Here is a 22,158-nt window from a genome sequence, read left to right on the forward strand (position 1 = left end):
ATGCACAATATGTTATGTGAGAAAAGAAACACATAAATTATTAGAAAACTAAATTAAATGAGAAATATTAATTTAACTATTGAGTTAATATTTTAAATATAGATGAAAAGTCATGTGATATATATTAGTCATTTATAATTTATAATATATTAATGTATATTATTTATTCAGTACAAATAACTAATACACTAGTATTTTAACGTTATCCAGCTCATTAAAACTTTTCTGATTAATTTAAAAATTATTTTATCAATTACACTAAATTGATTTAAAACATTTTTAATTTATCAAAAAAATTCTAGCAAAGTCTAAAGCGATAAATCAAGTAACTAGTTTGTATTTCTAATTTCTATAATCACACAAAAAAATAAATAATTAAATATCAATTATAATAAGACTAATTTGATAATCTATTCTTTTGTATGTTGAGGTGAATTTAATCAAAAGTAAATGGGTTGATAATGAATTTTTGTGAATTCACAAAGGCAAAATACTGCTCCCTTCGTTCTTTTCATTTGTTTACTATTTTTTTCCACTGCTCGAGACGTATTTTAAAACTCTTATAAAATATAGTTCCGTAACTTATTTTTAATTTTTTTTTTATAAAAAAAATTCAAATATCAAATTTTTATTCAAAATAAAAAATAAAAAATAAATTACTGAATCATATTACTTCTTAAGAGCACTTGCGGAACACAAACTACCCGGGGACAGGGAGATAAATAGATAATAGAGCAGAACTACTGCAGAAGGCGTAAATCTGACAAAATCATGAAAAATTATATTTGGTTGGATTTATTATAATTATAATTTTTTGCCGCAGAACTGCAGTGCAACTTGCAAGTCGCAACAAAACAGAACCGGGTACTTGACCCGTTTAACAGCTCCGCCGCTACCCTCTGATCACCATCTCAATTACTCTCAATTCGCACGTATATACAATTCTTGCTTTTCCGATAACAAGTCGATCAATGCCAGGTTCTTACGCTCTTTTTTGCTGATTCACTCTTTAACTCAACCTAATTCGCGGAATCGAAATCAAAATTCTTATGATTTCCGCTAGGTCATGTGATCTAAGTGAATATAGATTGAAACTTGATGATCAATTGATGGTGATTTCAGGGAAAGGTGAGAGGAGAGGGAGAGCAGCTCTGGTAGTTCTCGGCGATATCGGTCGCAGTCCTCGTATGCAGTATCACGCTCTTTCTCTTGCTCGTCAGGTCACTTCCGATCTTACTTTCATAAAAGTGCTCACTCAGTTGTATGTATGTGTATGTAGTTGATAAATGTACTTGTGTTGTTTTATAATTAGAATTACACCTGACAACTGTATTGGTCGTTTTCATTAATTTGGATTTCGATGTATGTCCAAGAGACTTTATAAGTGATTTATTGGGACGGTATTTCGTTGATCATGTAGAGGAGCGAAGAAATTTGAATTACCGGATAACACATTAATTAGTAGGGTCGAGAAGGATGAGTTATGTGCAGACCTACTGTACTCTATACAATAGGTTTTTCGGGGAAGACTTTCGACTTTCGAGGAAAGCCTTGAAAGTTTAGAATTTTTGAAGTCTATGAGGATTTTTGTTCTGTAAGAAAGTGTTCGAACATGCTTTTTTAGGGTTAATTGCCAAGTGATTTTTTGATTAATATAATACGAAATAGAGTAAATAAAGACCAAGAGTTGGTAACGCGGAAAACCCTTGTGAGGTAAAAACCGCGGGAGGGGTGTACCCTGCCAAAAATAATCACTATGATCGAAAGAGATTGGTACAGATGTGGAGTTGTAACTTGTGTCTTTCCTACTTACATTTGAGTCCTATTTATAGTACAAATCTCTTAATTCAAATGGACCTTATCCAAGCCCGTTGCCCACCTTCCTGATGCTTATCCCTTATTGCACGCACGGTTTCAACTGCTCCGACATTTACTCCACGCTCTTGACTGCTTCCAGCTCGTCCTTTCAGCTATTCTTGTCACGTTGTCACCGTCATGTCCAGCTGTCGTCATCACGTTCTATTACGTCATGTATTGAACTTTCCTTTCATAACAGAAAGTAAATTGGTCTGAGAAGCTGCGGTGAAGATGTATAATAGTTTGATTAATTCAAGTATGATGCCAGTTTATATATGTATATATATTGATTAGTTTCTGACCTCACATTCTCTTGCAGGCATGCTTAGAAGTGGATATAGTTGCATACGGAGGTATAATATATTATATTTGGAGTAGAATTTGTTCTTTCCAAATTATAAGATATTTTGTTAACTTTTATGCATAATTTAAATCATATATCTCTTTGTTTAGTTATAGGGAAACCATAGCAATCTGGAAAATGAGTTCAAAATTTTGTAACAATCTTTCGTGCTAAACTTTTTTCTTGGATGTATGAATAGGTTCAGACCCTCACTCAGCTGTATTAGAGCACCAATCTATCCATATTCATAAAATGGTACTGCTTTTTGTCGATAACTATACCAAGTTAACATGAGACTCGTGTATTCATCAAAGGATTGTTATGTCCTTCACTTAATATGAGTTTTCTGGTTCTGCAGAAACCCTGGCCAGCAATCCCTCATTTGCCAAAGATACTTCAGCCTTTGATGCTTTTATTTAAGCCTGTGTTTCAATTTTTAATGCTTCTTTGGTTTCTTTGTGTTAAAATACCCGCTCCAGATGTTTTCATTGTACAGGTGAGTTCAATGTTGCAAGGTTTCAAATTTTTGGAGTATCATACTGTGACATTAATATGGTCTTTTATTCTTCCCGCACATGTTATGTTGATAATTTTACAATAATTTATATACCATCAAAGTATCTGTCCTTAATCATAATCTAGTATGTTGTACATGTTTTCTTCTTCTCTAGAATCCACCTTCTGTTCCTACTTTAGTGGCTGTGAAATGGGCCAGCTGGCTGAGGCGCTCCAAATTCATAGTTGATTGGCATAATTTTGGATATACATTGCTTGCATTGTCTCTTGGAAGAAGTAGTCCTTTTGTGGCAGTGTATCGCTGGTAAAACCTCCTTTACGTACAAAATTTATAGTGAATTTGAGGTTATAAATGCTATATAGATGACCTGCTTTCATAGGTTTGAGAAACATTATGGAAAGATGGCAAATGGTTCCCTATGCGTGACACAGGCAATGCAACTTGAATTGGCTCAAAATTGGGGAATCAAGTATGGGATTCTGCTCACCAGTTCAAAGTCTCTTGCATTTTGCTTTTTGACATTTTATTTCTGTGTAATGATAAAAGATTTGAGTATCGGCGGTGTTTCTATTTGTAGAGCTACCGTTTTATATGATCAGCCTCCTGAGTTTTTTCATCCTACTTTACTCGAAGAGAAACACAAGGTAAGCCTTGTTTTTCTTCTCACACATCTTCAAAAGCGCATTTCTTGACAAATTATGATTGAGTTGGATTCTAGCTGTTTTGTAGGATTGAGAAAAATCTAAACGAGCCTTCCGGTCATCGAGACTGCATCAGCAATGGTAATGTAACCAATCCAATCTTTGGTTCTGTGCTGAGTAAGCTTGAGCAAGATAGAATCTAACTGAACGTGTAAACTATGTATGGTTGACAGGTAAAGATGAACATAACCCGAATGCAACTCTATTTACTACCCAGGTTGGCAATGATATAAAATTGAATCAGAATCGTCCAGCACTTATTGTTAGCAGTACAAGCTGGTGAGTTGATGATCTTGCAACTAATGATTTTTTAGTTTATGTATGTTCTCTGTGATGTATCTCTCTTCAGTCATATTGCAGAATGTGCTGCAAGTCTGTTTTGCTTTAGTGAGGCATTACTAGGCATTACTATATCTACAATCTTAATTGTAGCAGCTTGTCATATTACTTTTTATTTTTTGTTGTTGTGGACATGTTTCATTGCCTCCCGCTAGGCTGCTAGTGATATTTTTTTTTGACCAACCACTAGAATCATTTCTTTTCACTTATAGCCTAGTGGATCCTTCTCATTTTGTGGTAACTACAGGTTGAGGGTTCAGGCCTCAGTGGTGGCACTTGTGGCGAGCATTATTTTTCTACAATAGGCCATTACAAAGAAATTTTAGTTAATTATTATTCTTCAATGACCTACAGTAAGAATACTGTGATACTATGAGGAGAAATAATAAGATAATAACGACAAGAAGTGTCTGTACTGAGCAGAAATCTGTACCTTCATACTCTCGTAAAATATATCATGGTCTCTAGTAATGCTATGGTTGGAGTATTATGTTTTATGTAAGCCCCATAAATTTTGGAGCCAAAAAACTGAAAGTTAAATTGTTTTATTTGCTTTGACCATATCAACTTTTTCTTTTTCATTCTAGCGTAGCAGATTTTTACCTACTTTTCTTTGTTTTAACAGATGTCAATTTTGACAAATTTTTGAGCTGCTTCTCCCACTCGGTTATTTGTACTATATGTTATAAATTTCAACATAAAAATATGTTGCTGTGGCAGAAGAATTGATCTACAAAAAATTGTACGGCTGTGTCTTGAAAAACATCCATTCCCTATATGCTATAGTTCTTCCTCATTGTATATTTTAAAGTAGGCATCGTTTCTATGATTTTAAAATTCATGTTGTTCTTGCCTTGCCTTCAAAAATGATATGTAGTAGAAAATAGTTTTCTTATTCAAAATTCGAAGACCATTGTAAAAGAAAATAAAAAATTAGCCCCTGTTCTCAGTGAACACAAAACTAACTTTCACACTGGAAATCTCTAACAGGTCGTGCTCCATATTCCATTTACATATAAACTAATCATGACTCATGAGTTTCTAGTTATATTAAGTATATATTAAACAACGTAAATCGTAAAGATATTCTTAGGAAATCAAGATAAATTGATAGACTTATGTAATAATAAATTTAAGTACCCGTCCTTCAAATTAGTATATAAGCATTACAGTAGTTATCCATGCCTTCTTAATCAGAAACAAAAAAGCGAAGTCTTTCTCTCACTCACACACAGATAGTTACCAAACTAATTATATTGCTTATGGACATACTTTGATCATAGATATTTAACATGATAATATATTAAGATGCGGTAATGCATGCAGTCCATATCTTCTCAGATCCATATATCAGCTCATTACATGTGAGTATAAGCAATGTCTATTTTGTTTTGAAATTTTCTGCTTGTTTAGATTCAGAACTTTCTATTGAAATTTCTTCTGGATTCTGGCATCAATTGATTTTCAAGCTGGCTCCACTGTTTTTTTTTCTCCGTTATGATTGATAATATCTACAAAGTAGGACACCTAATTAGATTGGGACCCAAATCAAGTCGGATTCTTTAATTAATTCTTCAAGCACTACTGCACAGTGGAAAGCATAATGGTTTTTCCTGAAAGCATGCAATGCTTTGCGTTTTAAAGTAGGTCCTCAGTACCGCCTTAACATTAACATAGTTTGTGTCGTGCTAGAAAAGTTAAAAGGCATTAGACATATTTTCATGGCATTATAACCAAGAAACCTCTTTACTAACTCATAGTAAGAAACAAACCTGCACCTTGCAAGTCTTTTGTGATGTACTCGAAGCAACTTCTTGTAGGAAGGTTATCTGAATTAATAGAATAATGTAGAAATAATGCTCCTTTTCCAGGACTCCAGATGAAGATTTTAATATACTTCTCGAAGCAGCACTTATGTATGATAGACGTGTTGCTGCAATATTAAACGAGGATGACTCAACCCCAGAGGATGTTCTTTCGAGGGAATATTGTGAGGGGAAGCAATTCTTGTACCCTAGGTTGCTATTCATTATTACTGGTACTTGATTTCTTGTCTTAGACTCATTAATGGTATATCTATCAGGTTTGTTAGTCTAGGAAATAACCCTTTTGGGGTATCCTGTAGGTAAAGGACCTGAGAAACAAAAATATGAAGAAAAATTACGGAAATTAAAACTCAAACGTGTAGCATTTCGTACTATGTGGCTGTCAGCTGAAGATTACCCATTGCTTCTCGGTAAGTATAAATGTGTGTGTGTGTGTATGTTTGTGTGTGTGTGTGTGTGGTCATCTTTTAACTGCTTCTTTACCCTTCTGCGTTGCAATGTGTAGGATCAGCGGATCTGGGTGTTTGCCTGCATACCTCATCATCCGGGTTGGATCTTCCTATGAAGGTATAATTTTTTGAAGTTCTGGATGCCTTTACTGGTTGGACATTCTTGAGTGATATATATCATTTTCCAGTATAACAAGTTTTGTCCTTGTTAATTTGTCAGGTTGTTGATATGTTTGGCTGTGGGCTGCCTGTTTGTGCCGTTTCATATTCATGGTAAAGGTTTTGTGGATATCTTATTTGTTTGGCACGTTGGGTTTAAGTTAGTATGCGCCGTTTTCTATCAATTTTTGTGATTTCATGAATGACTAAACTATATATTAAGTCTTTTTTTTTTTTTTACATTTGTTCTTTTTAATATGAAGCATCAAGGAGCTTGTAAAAGTTGAAAAAAATGGTTTGCTTTTCTCGTCTTCGTCAGAGCTAGCTGATGAGCTAATGGTAAGACCAGATAACGATCAGTTGTATACTAAACTTTTCATTAAAATAAATGATTGGTGTTTCTACATATGCAAAAGTGATTACTGTTGGTTTAAAATTTGTTTTTGATGTATAATGAGTTTCGTCAAAAACTCTATGCAGATGCTATTTAAGGGGTATCCAGATGAATGTGATGCTTTGAAGTTGTTGAGAAAAGGTGTACACGAAACAAGGTCTTCTGTGAGTTGGGAAACTGAATGGGAAGCAAAAGCAAAGCCCTTAGTAAATGAGGCAAGATCAACTTTTTCGCTAAAACCTTCTTTATGATTCACAATACAAGACTGATCGTAAGGGTCATATGCAGGTTATCTCTGGAAATTTCTGATGACACAAACTTTGCAGATGTGACTATTGCTGTGAGTGAAATTTAAATCTTTTTTCTCTTGTTATAAATTAAAGTATGATTCAATTATTATGTATCTGAATGGAATGAATATATGTGAACCCAACAGCTTAGATATAGAGTTAGAGGTAATAGGCTCTTTATTTTGGGTCCAGTCCAAAGTTGGTTCGAAACATTTTCAGGTCCGGAATAATAATCGAAAATGGATCCAGAAGTTTAATTAAGTTATATTCTCTTGTAAAGTATTTTTCTTGTAAAGATTAGAATGTTAAGCGGAATTGTAACTGAGAACATATAAGGTCATGAGTTCATTGCTGAGAAGAGTTTGGGAAAGAGATCTTCTGTATTTCTCTTTTATATATTTAGATTGTATCAAAAAATTTAATTTGTAGGTCAAACAAGCCGAGTTAGTTTAGCTGAAACGTTTCCGGGCAAGCATGTTAATCTTGTTTAGTCAAAAAACTTCATTTTGGGTCATCTGATGTGCATAGTTAATTAAGTTCCTAGAGCTGAAGCATTCACATAAGATCATGTTGGACTACACAAAAAAATCGGGCAGTCAGTTGAGTCAAATAGGTTAGATTGTGTTTCCTTTACGGATCAAACATAATGCAAATATAGTAGTCTTGATCCAGATCCAGATCAAACTGGCACAAATTTTTTGACCTGTTCAAGATAACCCTTAAATGTAACTCATGGGTTTTTGACGCACTCGTCTAGACAATACTTGCTAAGGTGAATGAATAAAAGAAACATGTGACCATTATTTGAGAGTGACATAGGAGTTCCCAATATTTTATATTCTGACAATAGTCGGGGACCATTTTTCCCCAATATTTATTCGTTTATTAGGTAGTTAAAAGAATGGATATTAAAAAGTTTTGTAAATAAATAAAAACACAAACAGGTCTCTGTGGTTCTTGTCGGGTGAGTAGACATAATAGTGTTTCTTGTGCCAGCAGATTCTGGGCTTTGGTCTAGAAATTGCAGTTAGATTTTGTATGTGAATTAAACACCTATGTCTTCACCTGGTAAACTTACCTCTTTTTTCTTTTGTATCTAGTACTATTGAATTCCTGTAAGGCTGTAACTACTTCGCCAGCTGGAGGTTTGCTGTACTAATTTTAATAGATCATCTCGAAAACTACAAATATATGGAAGATTTAGGATTACCATTGATTGAACATTTATATTTTCAAGAGATTATATAGCTGTAGATGCTAACAAGGCATATAATATTACCTGGCAATTTTGTTCCACTACTTCTTATTATTATTATAAATATTTTTATGTTGTAGCAAGCTTTTCTAATATTCTGACTTATAAGTACAGATTATATCCTCTTTTCCATGTTTACAATACTCTGAATACTTCAGACTATCTTCGTCTGGGCAGAAACATGAAAGGTTAACCCAGGTTGAACAAATCTGGGAAAAATAATACAAAAATAATTTAAGTACCGTCTCGTTTTTAAAAAGTAGTAAAATTTAATGCAAGTCTTCCCATGTTATTAAATGAATCCCAAAAAAATAAAAAGATGATTAAGAATGATTTACGTGTTTAAAGAATATACAAACAAACTTAAATTAAATTTATAATCAACTAAATATATACATATATATATATATATATTTCTGAAATTATAGCGGGAAATGATAAGATTCAGGAACAAATGGTGTAGAATTGAAGAACAGACCATGTGATATGTACAAGAAAGCCAAGTGCTGACTGCTGCAGATTGCAGTATATGCAGATTTAGAGAAACTATAGGCAGGGTGATAACAGCAGGCAGGCAGTAAGGAGCTACAGAAATTTAGGGAATCTACTGGTCTATACTATTTACTAGTACTCCTTAATTACTATGCAAAATGTTGGCTACATACATATAGTATTGTGTATGATAGTGCATAAACCTGCAGCTTCTTAATCTTATTTAAAGGTCAATTGATCTCTTCTTGGGACTATCCACATCATTTCTTTCAATTTGTTGGAAAATCAAGCACCTTGCCTTTTTTTCCAGTAACTTTCAAGTTTCGATAATTAACTTGCTGCTTTCTTAGAACTAGGTTGATTTATATAGTGGGGTTCAATCATAGGCAAGAGCATTGAAAAGACTGAAATTTCCACAAGAATTATATATCTACTCTAGTGATCATAAAGAGTTGCATATGCGACTGCATAAGAGAACCCTTTATATTGATAATGTTCACATAGAGCGTGAAAAATACTGGTGATGTTGATTGGGTTTGGTCCTTCAATCATGCATTAGTGCATGCAACCTTGTCTAAGAGAAGTGCAACTAATAGCAACTGTTACTAAAATTGTTACTTATCGTTGGTACATAGTGTTTCGAAAATGTGGAGAGGATAACTATGAGCATATTCCTTGAAAATAGACATGTACTGCAACAAAATAGTAGTAGCGAGTACAATTATTCCAAATTCCAATATTGTTGAGGCGGTGTAATGTAGTTCATAATAGTAATGTTTTGGCCGACAGACATTGAAGTTGTGGATATGATAATAGTTTTTACTAGTTTTGGCAAAGGAATGGTATAGGATGAAACAAAGGTCATTTCAGATGCCCAAGGGCTAGCTTATCTTCTTCATCATCATCATCTATATATCTCCCCCTACAGATGAGACCACATGACGTAGCATGGGCTACAAAATGGGCATCGCATGCATTGCCCTTCATTCTCCTATCTCTAATCTAAAGTCGAAGGGGGCTTCGTGTAATGGTGTGTCCCTCATTTTCACAGTAAAGTCTTATACCATATGGTGATTAGTAATCTGATTCATGAGAGTAGGCTATAGAGAACAATGTATATAATTTAGAAACAGGTGATGGGGTCATGGTCCTTCATGGGACGCTCACATGCAGCTTACTGACTGTTGCATTCATTCTCTGCTCGGGGTAGGGGACATCAATTTCAGATGAGAATCCAACTTTTATGTAGTCACTATTCAGTAGTAATTATTATTGGAAACCTACAGACTGCAGTCATGTGTCTTTTTCACGGACTCCTGTATTTACACATTACACATACTAGTTTCTTGAGGAATGTAGCTTAGTAATATCACAATATGGCCGGTGAAAATAAATGAAGTAGTTGTACTTTATCCTATCCAATATCCTATGTAGTTGGGAAATTTTTTGAAATCAGTTTGGTTGCGTCAACTAGAATGATGAGAGAATGAAATGAAAGTTTTATCTAATTCCGGGATGATTAGAAAATGTATATGTATATAATTTTTAATTCTTCAATCATTTTGGAAGGAACATACCGTTCCACTTCATCATGTTTCCAGCAATTTTTATCATAAACTTTTACACTCACTCATTCGGTCACTATCTTGTATATTCTTCTTTCTTCGTAAAACTTCTTTATAATTTTTCATTCAATTCTCTTCTCATCCGTTTCATCCAAATTTATAATTATCTTTTAAATGCTTGGGAAACAATTTAGCCATATGGATGTAATCCAGGCATATAAAGCACAAGTCATCTTCATATCAAACTTAAGGGGTCCTTAAGGAACCCCGTGGGATCGAAGTTCGCTGTGCCTGCCATGAACATATAGAAGCTAAGACACAGGTCGCCCTATAGCAAAATAACTTAGGGACAAATGCGCACATCTCCATGTGCATAACGTCAATTATAGTTAAAACTATACACTACAGTACATAAACAAAATAAATGCAGCAGCAAAAAGTTGATGATAACATTGTTAGAAATGAACAAACCGGTAAGATGTCAAAATCACATCTTTAATCTTGAAGGCTAATAATATCTTGATATGAGCTTTTCAAATAAAGCTCCAGTAAATTTAACAACATAACCTGTAGTATCCTGTTGTGCAAATCTAATTGGTTATTCATCACAAGCTATAAAACAACCCCCAATCTCACTGATTTGAACGTATTCAAATCATCTCCTGCCACACAACCCGCTATCACCCTCATTTAAAAAGCCCCCTTTACAATTCCAACAGCCAATAATTTGCTGTTGCAACATAATTTTATCTACAAACAGTATGTACATTATTTATTTAATATTATAATATAAACAAAGAGGGGAGAAGCAGAGAGAGTGTGAGAGAGACATTTGTTATATATGGGGTATTATTGATTTTAGAAGTAGAGTGCTTGTCGGGGTATCATCCTAGAATGGACAAATATGTCGCTCGACTATAATATATATAATATATAAAAATACTACAATTCTACAACACAAACACTGCTCTGTTGGTATCAGTGACTAATATAAATTGCCTTCTTCTCAGGGCATGTGATGTTGCCGTTTTTGTGTTCCCAGAAATATAATTAAGTTCCAAGGTCCGGGATTTTTTTAATTCTTTATAAACGAATCAGACATATTTTGTTGTAAATTATATGTTGGTTATATTATATAGTGATTCTAGAAAGTTTAGTCTCACATGGCAGGACCCTGAGATTGTCAAAGCGGCGAGCTTGAGGGTTTGAGTCTTCGCTGTGATTGCGTGAGTTTTTAAATTTCCGGTTAATCTTGACGGGGGAAGGGGAGACTAAAAGTAAGAATCAGGAACTTAGTAGTAAATTATCATATTTCATATAGTACTTGTAATTTATGCACAACAACAATGGGAAAGAATAAGGAAGAAAGCAGCTGAGCTCAAATTCTACCTACACCCCAAGCTACAAGCTGCCGCTTCAAAACTTCCCATGAAATCATTACAAATAAACACTAATACTATCAGAACGCTTCTGTGACAAAGAAGGTTCGTATTTATAACAGCTCGGAGATTTCCGGGGACAAATATGTGATCAATCCCTCTGGTAAATCTCGGCTGCAAGCAATCACAATCAAACTAATAAACTAACTGTAACAAGCCAATCTGGGGATTAGGCTTGTTTTTCTAGATCTTTTTCACTTACGAAAGTGCCATGGAAACCATATGGCACCCTTGATGGAAGCTTCACTGTGGCCTCCAACTCTAGAGTCATGGCATTAACTATTTGAAGCTCTGATTTCCATGCCTTTTCGTCATGAACAAAAGCTAATATGTACCCATCATCTTCATTCTCCGAATTGGGGTTTCTTGGAAGGAAAAGAGGCTCGCCTCCATATTTGTTGTCCCCATAGAAGAACTTCTTGATTTCGCCATTAAAAAGGTCTACTTTTGCAAAACCAGACACTTTAGGCCACGGCTCGGCAATAGCCAAGTACGCAAATTGTGTCTTTCTTCCCAACTTGTTTCTATTCACCATCCCTGCCTCTAAATTAACTTGATCTTCAGGCGAAATGATTGCCCTACGGGTCGATTTTCCGGTCTTCAAATTCAGCCTGATTTCAGAAAGAACACTTTCTAACCCTTCATCACATTCATTAAAAATCGAATCAGCTGGAGTCATACAAGACCCAATCACCACAATTTCATCACTCTCTTTATCCTCCCAAGCATTCCACAAGTGAAAGCAAAAACAGTCTGGAACCTCAACCCACTTGATCCCCGACCCATCTTTCGCATACTTGTCCAACACACCGAAACGCGAAACTTTCTCCTTATCATACACAACAGGCGATCCACCTTGTATCATTTCTGAAATCTTGAAAACAACTTGCTGATCAGGAATTACCACAAAATTCTCCGTAATTGCAAAATCATGCATCATAGTTGGATCAGCCAATTCAATATCCACATCCGAGGACTTCACACCATCAGGCGAAACCCGAAAATACTTGAGATAAGGCTTTTGAATAACATTATATGTTAATGCAATAAGCTCATTGGTCTCAGGATCAATTTTCGGGTGAGCAATCATAGTAGAATCCAACTGACCATCAAAACTATATCTCTCGACAGTCCTAAGATCACCCTTAGGAGTGATTTGAACATGATAAGGCAAGTCATCTTCCGACATAGCTAACAGCCTGTTGTTAAAATAAACCAGGCCAGCATTAGCCACTCCGGTGCCCTGAGAATGATCAACAAGTCCGAAAAGGCCACGAGCATAAAACAGAGCAAGTCGAGCTATCCCTGAATGGCCATGGAGCTCACCAATGGCTTTGGGAAAAACAGTTCGACCCAAATTACGCTCCTGGATGAGTCTCTCTGTTTCAGTGTACCTGCAAGCATAGCTAGCTTCCCCGTCTTTAAATTTGACGGCATGGACCATGCCATCCCCGTCAAAAAAATGGTGCCCTCCGGTTGGTTCAAAATGAGGATTAGCCCCGTTTCGAACGTAGACACCGGAAATGCATTCGGGTATTTTCCCGGTGACAGGGAGGTGGTGCTGGACTGGTTGTTCTTGTACAGGAGCAAAATTCCCGGAGATTTGTACTTGTGGGTCAGCTGTTTTTGGTAAAGGGTGGCTTTGTTCTTGTGAAATGATTATGTTTTCGACAGCATCTAAGGCCATCGAAGCTGCTTTTTGCAGAAAATTCCATTTTGGGGTCGCAGAAGATGAAGAATCTTGATGTTTTGGTTGTACAATGGTAGTGGGAATCGAAGGCGTTTGATATTTTTGCTTGGATTGTTTCGGGAAATGAAGAATAGAAGGCGATGATTGTATAGCACAATTTACATTGGTTTTTCTAGGTGAATCTCTCTGTGAAGAATAGATTTTGGGTTTAGCCCATGTACTTGCAGAAGTGGCAGAAGCAGCCATGATGAGTGTGTTATGTATCTATTTTGACAAGCTGAGTTTGGTAGTTTAGTTGTGGTAAGAAATGAGAGAGATTTTGAGAGAGAGAGAGGGAGAGAGATGGGATGAGTTAACGTTGTTGAAGGGAGTGATAATATAGAGGGAGAGAGTGGGAGTGTATATATAGTGGGGGAGATGTACAGCTCAAAGATGTAGGAGAATACCACGTGTTAGATTCATGAAAAGAGAAGCACCAATAAACCAAGTGAAGGTATATTAGATGCTTCACACTTTGACACGATTACCTCCCCACTTCACTCTCCTTCTCAATCAACCAATAATATACTCTGTTTCTCTCTTTTAAGTCACATTCATTTCACCAATTCTACGTATTTACAATGTGACCAAATTCTTCCCTATTTTTTTGAATTAGTGCCATAATTGTTGGTATTTGATTTGATAGACACCAGGTGCAGGGAGAAATATCTCTTCAGTATCGATGCCAAATTTTTCTCTTGTTTTTCTAAGAAAGTTAAATTAAGAAGAAAATTCTAACAAGTTTGTTTACAAGGCTTCTTTCAAAAGATGGGATAACTAGAAAGGAAACTATTTCTCTAAATAATTCCCAACATATATTTATCGTAAGCTTGATTGCGGCTTGACCGTAAGCTTGATTGCGGCTTGACGTGAACTTCGAGCATATAAAAGAGTATTTATAACATCTCACATTAGTTATATAAAAATATTCTGACCTTATACAGGTAAATAATTAATATATATCAAAATATTAGCATTTTTAAATGGTAGTGAATTGTTAGGTCTGGTATAAATATCTGTCGTGAAATTGGGAACGTATACTTCAATCTCTCAAGTGTGGAGTTTTTCACTACAATATAATTAGGATAAAATACATGTTATAAACAATTCATCACTCTAATTTAATAAGGAATTAATAAATGTAAGAAAAACTTCACACCAACTATTTTAGCATAATAAATGATATATTTAATTTATAACAATTTATAAATTATTAATTTTAAAATATGATCAAAACTATATTTAATTTTTTATGACTAGATTTTAATCGGCCTACATGGTTTGGCGTCAATTAAACCCTCCTCCCTTCAAAATTAAGAATATAAAAATCTAAAATTATAACATATTCCATTTCACTATTATTAACATAACAAATTAAATAACGTCCTGATAATAATTAAATACGTGAGGTTGATTAGGTTTGGCAACATTAGAGACAAGAAATTGTAAACTAGAACATAAAGAAATGTGTTAGATTACACAAAAAAAATTACCATGGAAAATTTAAGATTTTATACTACATAATTATAAAAAGGATTATTTGGTGGAGGTGCTGATTAGAGATTAAACATATTAAAAATTGTATAATATTATAATCATATTTGATATTAATTTAATTTGCTATATAACATACTCCCTCCGTTCCCCTGAGTTATATACATTGGGGAGGGGGACGGGGACGCGGCACGTACTGATTAAAGTATTATTTAATAAAATTTATAGTAATTAATTAAATTTTAAAAATCAAATCGGGAGTCTCTTTGGAGAGATTAATCAGGAATTAATCCGTTAAATCAAAAAAAAATAATATTATGTATACGAACTGTTAAGAAAGGCAAATGAAGGAGACTTCTTTTTACGGGGAGACATTATCCAACAAAAAAATAGTTCTTCTGAACTAAAGGGTGCTTGGATTAATTTAAAATAATAATTTATGATTTAATAATAATCATAAAATAGATTACGTGTTTAAATATTTTTTATTATGTGTACGAGTTCTTAAAACATGATAATATTAATAACAGATTTAAAAAGAAAAATAATGATATTAATGAAACACATCTTACTAACTTACAATTTTAGATATATAATACAGACGCTTTTTAACTTAAAAATTGGAAATGACTTTGAAATCAGACAAGATGGTTAGGGCCTAGGGAAGGTCATTAAAACAAGATTAAGGAGATGATATGGTCTGCGTAGTTATATAAAAGTAAGATTAATTAAACAATAATTTGAGATTAGAGAGATTACCAGATAAGTAGAGAATGGTGGTTATGTTAGGTAGTAGTTTGAAGATCAGTTAAGATATTGGATTGTTACATGAGCAGAGTAAGCAAAGTTAGAGGTAATGAAAGATTGGACGGTGCGAGTGGGGAAAATTAATCATAAAATAATAAATGAGTTCGAAACTTAAATGCCTAAATACCGCGTTTATGGCTTCGTGGCCACTCAAATCATCCTCTGATTAATAAGGTCACGTCATATAATTATCCCAACGCGCTTTTTTTGTCTCTTTTTAGTTTTCGGTGGTGGTCGTGTTTCATATGTCTCTAACACTCTTCATTCCTCGTTAGACATTCCATGAACTTTTAGTCTTATATTTTGTTTTTGCTTTCACTAATAATTAAGTAAAGATTATGAGAGTCGTGTAGTGATTTATGCTGATTCCAAACCAGAATCGATAAGTTTATATTAAATTTTACGAGACAGAGATACTAACATGACGTGGCTTAAATTTTTTTAAATAACACAAATTTAAATTGAAGATGTAAAGTGTTTCTGGGATATTTTATATAACTGATAAATTTAATTTTTGTGTCATTGCTTGTTATTGCTATTTTTCTTCATTTCGTTTTAGACTTTTTTCCGAGTAATAAAGAAGTTCATATGTCAAATCTCGAATCTCATATTTAAATCATGCATATAAATGAATAAGATCTATTTTTATTATCTTCTATTATACTCAAGCATACACATGTGGATGTATTATATAAGATTAAATTAATAACATATATAAAATAATAATGTCAGGATGAATCTAGAAAAAGATCGTATTTGAAAGTTAGATATTTAGGGTGTTATTAGATGTTTGAATATTCCAATCTTCTAATATTAATGTTTGATAGTTAGCAGTTTGAAATAGAGTTTGTGTTCAAAAAATTATTTTGAGGAGTTTTTTGGGTTGAACTTTTGACATGTGTCGTAAAAGATAATCAAACAGTTTACAAAAAATCGCTAATTTAATTCGCTAGTCAAAACATGTGTTTCAATAAATTAGTCAAAATATCTAATTGAATTCGTTAACAGCTAACCACTTAATATATCTAAATTAATAAAAAAAATTGATATTGAATTAAAGTCTCATGAGATAGTTATATTATCACATATCGCCCATGAGTTAAGATATTATAAAAAAAAATTAATCTTAAAGTTTAAATTTTGCATTTGAATGTAAGTAATGATATAACTTTATCAAACAAAGGAAAAAATCTATAAAATTTAACAAAAATATTCTTAGTTGTTTTTCAAATTGTTAACACAATAATTTCATAACTTTAATATTTGACAAACGGGTTCCTGGGTCTTAGATTTGAGCGTGCACCGCTCTTCGGCATGTTATCTTTTCAAGGAATACGAAGCTCTTCATTCTATCACTCCTTTTGTATTAATCATTAAATAAACTTTTGTGGATTCAAGAATAATAATTGTATTAGTACATAGACAAATTTTATGATTATGTGTCTTCCTTTTTTTCTATATATTAAATTCACAAAGAAAAATCTCAATAATAACAAATTATCGAGAAATTAATAATTTTAAAACTGGCAGATTTATTAGTCATCAAAATTGCTAATATAATATAATTGAATATATCAGGTTAACGGAAAAATGTTTTTTAACAAAAGAGTACTGTTTCCTAAAATTTGAATATCTTTCGGGCTGTTTTTCAATCAGACCGGCACATACATAATTTTTTTAAAAAAAATTAACAGATACCTGAACATACGGTCAATGTCGGCAGAATCTAGAGCCAAATCCAATTGTAAGACACGTTTTTCCTGAGATCGAGCAAATGAATCAATTAAGAAATCCTAATAGGACAGATCAGCTTAAAGAAACTACGACATTTCTGTTAGTTTAGTTTAATTTAACAAAACTTTCAAATTAGTCTTCATCAGGGGAACAAAAGCTGGTGTTGCGTATCTTTAATTACCTAACGGCACCTACTTCCTTAATATACCACGAACTTACCATTAGTTCAATGAACCATGAGCAATCATGTTTGTTCATGTGTTTGATAAATAAACAAATATGATCCTATATATTCTCTTCATTTTGAATTTGGTTTTTCATGTCGAGCTACTTTCTAATATGATTTCATTATATTTTTCTCCAACTCACAACAATAGTGTCATTATATTTATCGATTTGAAGTAAAACAGTTTGTCAAAAAAAAATTGAGTTTATCGTTGGACCTATTTATAGTCACATATGAGTCGTGTTTGATGTTAATATTGTTTTTTTTTTTGGAAGACAAAGGATTTCATTGATAATCAAAGATACAAAAGATTCCTAGCAACTAGAACTGACGAAGCCTACACACTTTGAAGCCAAACCACTAGACATATTTAGACAAAATAACTAAGCCCACCAATCAGCTTTAGAGATAGAAACATACTCCACCCTACTAACTTCCAACATAACAGCATTAGGTCTAAAAAAAGACTACAAGACTATAATAAAAGCTGCAGATAGATTGTAGCATCACTTCCCAAGTGATCACACGTCCCAAGTTAGCACGCCTAGTCATCAATCTCGATCACCTCCACTAACGCATCAGCAGCATTCTCCTGAACTTCATCTTCCACTTCTGGAGGAGCATCTTCCTCATTTACCACTGCTGGGTTTAGGTCATCCTCGAGGATAGCATCAAAACGAGGATCGGCCGAACCCAAACCCATATCACGGTTCCAAAGTTCAAATATCTCACCAAACGGCTGGCTGATGATCACCATGTTCTTGAAGTTCTGGGCTCCATGGAGTGCAAGATAGGCTGCCAACTCATTAGCATTTGGGTCACAGAGTGTTGGAATCAGCTCAACATTGGGGTCAGCTTTACGCTGATTAAGCTGCTGGACTAGATCAGCATGGTTTGGGTTCGCTCCTTCCATAGGAGAGTTGCGCCATTCCCAGAAAGCCTCAAAATGATCTGTCTCCAGATAGTAGTGCTCCCAGATATCCGCATAAGCACGCCTACAGCCTTCAAGGAGTGCTTGAAACTCATTGCGACGCTGGTCTTCAATTCCCAGAGACCCTGAAAGCATTCTTAGTATTTTACCTTTGCTGTTACGAATCACTACACCAATACCTGAGATGTTGCCATTGGGAAGGCGCTCGACCAGGAAGCAGCTGTGCACGTTGATTTTAACCATGCCCTTGCGGGGCATTCTCCATCTAGGGCTTGCGTCCACATTCTCCACTTGCTCCATCTGGAAGGGAAGGTAGCACCTGCAGAAAAGGCTGGGACTCTAAAGTATTGTGGTTATGGGGAGGTATGAGAGGGTTACACAGTTTATATAGCCGCACCAGAGAAGCATGCAACTACACTAGTGGCACGCGCGCCTGTTAATTGGGTGAACAAAATCCTTTCATCTCCCAAGCAATATCTTTAGCTTAGCATAGATAGCAGCAAAATTACAGTTCCCATGCAGGCAGCTTATGATGACGCTAGACTTGGGCCCAGAATAGGGATATTTGATTTTTTTGCGCTCCGGATTTTGCTAGAAAATCCGCTTTGGAATTAAGATCTCTGGGAATACACCTGACTTGGATATTCTGAACTTGGGCCAGACCATCAAAAGGCCAGCGGGCTTCCTCACTCCTATCCACATAGGAGTCCATGAACTTGTGAATTACTGCACTGCAGTCTGTGTATATAATAAGTGATTTGCTGGCCCATTTGGAAGTCAGAAAATTCTGGATTAGATACGTTAGAGCGAGCCACTCAGCCTCTAATGCGCCATTGGCACCACACGGCCCTGCAAACGTAAAAATACAATCCCCATTTTTCTTCTGGATAAATCCCCCTATTCCTGCTAAGGACTGTCCCTGCTTATTTTTCCATGAGCCATCAACAAATCCGATAAGATCCCATTTGACCTGCGTAAGTGATTGTAATTGAAGTGTTTCGGACCTTGTGATTGTTCCCATGGGATTCCAATCCCACCAAGCCAGGGAGCTATCTGTAATGAGTTCAGCTGCCAGGCACCATTCTTTCGCATGCTGTTTGATAGCTGACATCATGAAGCCGATATTTACTTTTTCCCCCTTAAAAACCACTGCATTTCTTGAAGTCCAAATTACCCAAAGAGTTGCACCAATTACTATTTTCCATGCACATTTAGCTTTCTTATGTTGAAATAGCTTTGCGCTTTCCCACAGCTTCTGCGAGTTGAAATCCTGAGACCAAACTTCACAGACTAGCCACCATCTGGAAATCATTTTCCATTGAGCTATAGCAATATCGCAATTATAGAAGAGATGCCCAGAAGTTTCTTCACATTTTCCGCATAAAAAACACTTGTCATCCCCTGGGAGAAATATATCTCTTTTAGAGAAGAAATCTCTAGTAGTTAGAATGTCTAAATGCATTTTCCATAGAAAAAACTTGATTTTTTGAGGCACTTTAAGCTTCCAGATGAACTCCCAGTTAACTTTGCCATGGGAAGCAGTCATTTCTTTTACAGCATTATTGACAGAGAATTCCTTACCAGTGACTTGCCACACCATCTTATCAATCTTTTTGGAGAGTTTAATGCTACTTACCACCAGATTTAGCTTAACCTGCTCTTCCTCCTCCCAGGATCTGAGGTTTCTTTTCCACAATGGCTTTTCGGGGCAAGGCTCACTCCAATGCCTTAGAAAGCAAGACACTGACACTCCCTGCAGAGTTGAAAGCCCATAAAGTCTCCTAAACTTAATCATTAGAGCACAATCCTCAAACCAGTTGTCCTCCCAGAATAACGTTTGCATGCCATCACCAATGATCCATTTAAAACATCTCTTTTTCAGACTTCCTTTATAAGCAGGATGATTAGCAGCTTTTACCATATCTTGTAAACTATTGGAAGCTTTAGAACCCTCCAAACTTTCTTGCAGACTTTCATGATTTGAGCAGCCATACTTATCTCTGATCCAGATATTCCAGCTCCTCTTCCGTTCCACTTCCCATCTGAAAGACCATTTACCTAACAAGGCTAGATTCTTGATTTTAATGGGGACCAGACCAAGTCCACCCTGATCTTTTGGAGCACACACTCTACTCCATTTAACAAGATGGATTTTCCTCCTTATTTCACCTTGAGTATTATAGTTTCCCCAAAGAAAATCCCTCCTAATTCGCTCTAACCTGTCACATACCATATTTGGAAGTAAGTGCATTCCAAGCCAGTGCAGAGGCAGACTATCCAATACAGCCTTAACCAACGTAGTCTTTCCTGCTAGATTTAGAAAGTCTGCCTTCCAGGATGCTAGCTTTTGGGAGAATTTGTTAATCAGGGGCTTCCAAAAGATTTGTCTTCTGCTCGAGATCCCAATGGGAATTCCTAGATAGGTCATAGGCCAGGTTCCTACCTTGCACCTTAGAATTTGCGAAGCTAAAAGCTGAGTATCCATGCAATCTTTGTGGGCAAAGATCTCACTTTTCATAAAATTTATTTTGAGCCCTGATATCATTTGAAAGCATTGAAGTACTGATTTGACCCCTCTTACAGATTCTAAGGAATTGTTTACAAAAACTACCGTGTCATCTGCAAACTGCAGGTGGGTGATATTCTGAGATGAGTCACCTAAGGGAATTCCTGAGAAAATACCTTTTCCAGCAGCTTTAGTAAGCATTGCACTGAGGACCTCTCCAGCTAAGTTGAAGAGCAGTGGCGATAGTGGATCCCCCTGCCTCAAACCTCTACCTGGTTCAAACTCCTTGGAAGGCGATCCATTAACAAGCACAGAAATTCTTGAAGATTTTAACAAGGCCCTCATCCATCCAATCCATTTTTGATCGAAATTCATTCGTGCCAAGACCTCAAATAGAAACTCCCAATTTATTGTGTCAAAAGCTTTCTCAAAATCTAGCTTAAACACCAGCCCCTTTCTTCTCCCTTTTTGGAGGGCATGAACTATTTCCTTCACTATCAAAATGCCCTCTGAGGCCTGTCTACCCTTAACAAATCCTGTTTGTGTATCACTTGTGAGAATCTTTATGTGTTTAGCCAATCTGTTAGCCAACACCTTGCTGAGCAGCTTGAACGTTGTGTTGATGAGACTTATGGGTCTGAAGTCTTTAATTGACTCCGGAGATGCACACTTTGGAACCAGAGTTATAAAAGATGAATTCAGCCCTGAAGGTATAAAGGCTGAGGAATGAAATTTTTCGAAAAAATCCATAACCTTTGGTGCAATCAGAGGCCATAAAAATTTGAGACTTCTAACATTCAGTCCATCTGGGCCTGGGGCTTTGTCATCTGCCATGCTATGGAGTGCAGCCTCTACTTCACATCTGATTATTGGCTTGATCATGTTCTTTCGTTGAGATTCTTCCAGCCTTTTCAACGTTAAACTGCCCAGTCCCAGGATATCTAATTTCCTCCGTTTGAAGAAGGAAGAGTAGAAACTGAAAAACCCTTTTTTTATACTTACTGGATTAGTTAGCCAGGAACCCTCCCAGAGAATCCTTTTGATGTTGTAACCAATAATAACATTTTTTATTGATCAACAACTGATTTTTCTTTTTGACAAATCA

The 22,158-nt window shown here is 35.3% G+C and overlaps 3 protein-coding genes across 4 annotated transcripts; 1 reads left to right on the forward strand and 2 right to left on the reverse strand.

Moving 5' to 3' along the window:
* The first annotated feature begins 838 nt into the window (after positions 1-838).
* Positions 839-8,209, forward strand: LOC108215574 (UDP-glycosyltransferase TURAN). 2 transcript variants are annotated; one of them, XM_017388075.2, is made up of 18 exons: positions 839-978; positions 1,123-1,220; positions 2,177-2,210; positions 2,400-2,455; positions 2,559-2,696; positions 2,872-3,020; positions 3,097-3,186; positions 3,295-3,361; positions 3,436-3,499; positions 3,592-3,697; positions 5,629-5,795; positions 5,883-5,993; positions 6,089-6,150; positions 6,253-6,305; positions 6,455-6,530; positions 6,672-6,800; positions 6,874-6,925; positions 7,976-8,209. In XM_017388075.2, exons 1-17 carry the CDS (start codon positions 972-974, stop codon positions 6,892-6,894), a joined length of 1,428 nt encoding a protein of 475 aa, XP_017243564.1. In that variant the 5' UTR covers positions 839-971; the 3' UTR covers positions 6,895-6,925; positions 7,976-8,209. The 2 variants fall into 2 exon arrangements, with proteins under 2 accessions (XP_017243564.1, XP_017243562.1); XM_017388073.2 differs by lacking the exons at positions 6,874-6,925; positions 7,976-8,209 and having other exon boundaries at positions 6,672-6,856.
* Positions 8,210-11,482: 3,273 nt separating this feature from the next.
* Positions 11,483-13,691, reverse strand: LOC108216136 (9-cis-epoxycarotenoid dioxygenase NCED3, chloroplastic). The gene is given in 1 exon segment (NM_001329169.1): positions 11,483-13,691. A coding segment is annotated over 1 exon segment (1,767 nt). The 5' UTR covers positions 13,563-13,691; the 3' UTR covers positions 11,483-11,795.
* A 5,394-nt stretch (positions 13,692-19,085) lies between these two features.
* Positions 19,086-21,887, reverse strand: LOC108217416 (uncharacterized). The gene has a single exon (XM_017390248.2). It carries the CDS (start codon positions 21,885-21,887, stop codon positions 19,086-19,088), a length of 2,802 nt encoding a protein of 933 aa, XP_017245737.2.
* Between the last annotated feature and the right edge of the window lie 271 nt (positions 21,888-22,158).

Source organism: Daucus carota, chromosome 4 (assembly GCF_001625215.2).
Source record: "Daucus carota subsp. sativus chromosome 4, DH1 v3.0, whole genome shotgun sequence".
Lineage (NCBI taxonomy): Eukaryota > Viridiplantae > Streptophyta > Magnoliopsida > Apiales > Apiaceae > Daucus > Daucus carota.

Excerpts from the sequence above, each read along its gene's own strand:
- LOC108215574 (XM_017388073.2), top strand. Across the intron at positions 2,211-2,399 it reads GGATATAGTTGCATACGGAG|GTTCAGACCCTCACTCAGCT; the intron begins GTATAATATATT and ends ATGTATGAATAG. Across the intron at positions 6,531-6,671 it reads AGCTAGCTGATGAGCTAATG|ATGCTATTTAAGGGGTATCC; the intron begins GTAAGACCAGAT and ends AACTCTATGCAG.
- LOC108217416 (XM_017390248.2), bottom strand. The coding sequence starts at position 21,887 with ATGGCAGATGACAAAGCCCCAGGCCCAGATGGACTGAATGTTAGAAGT.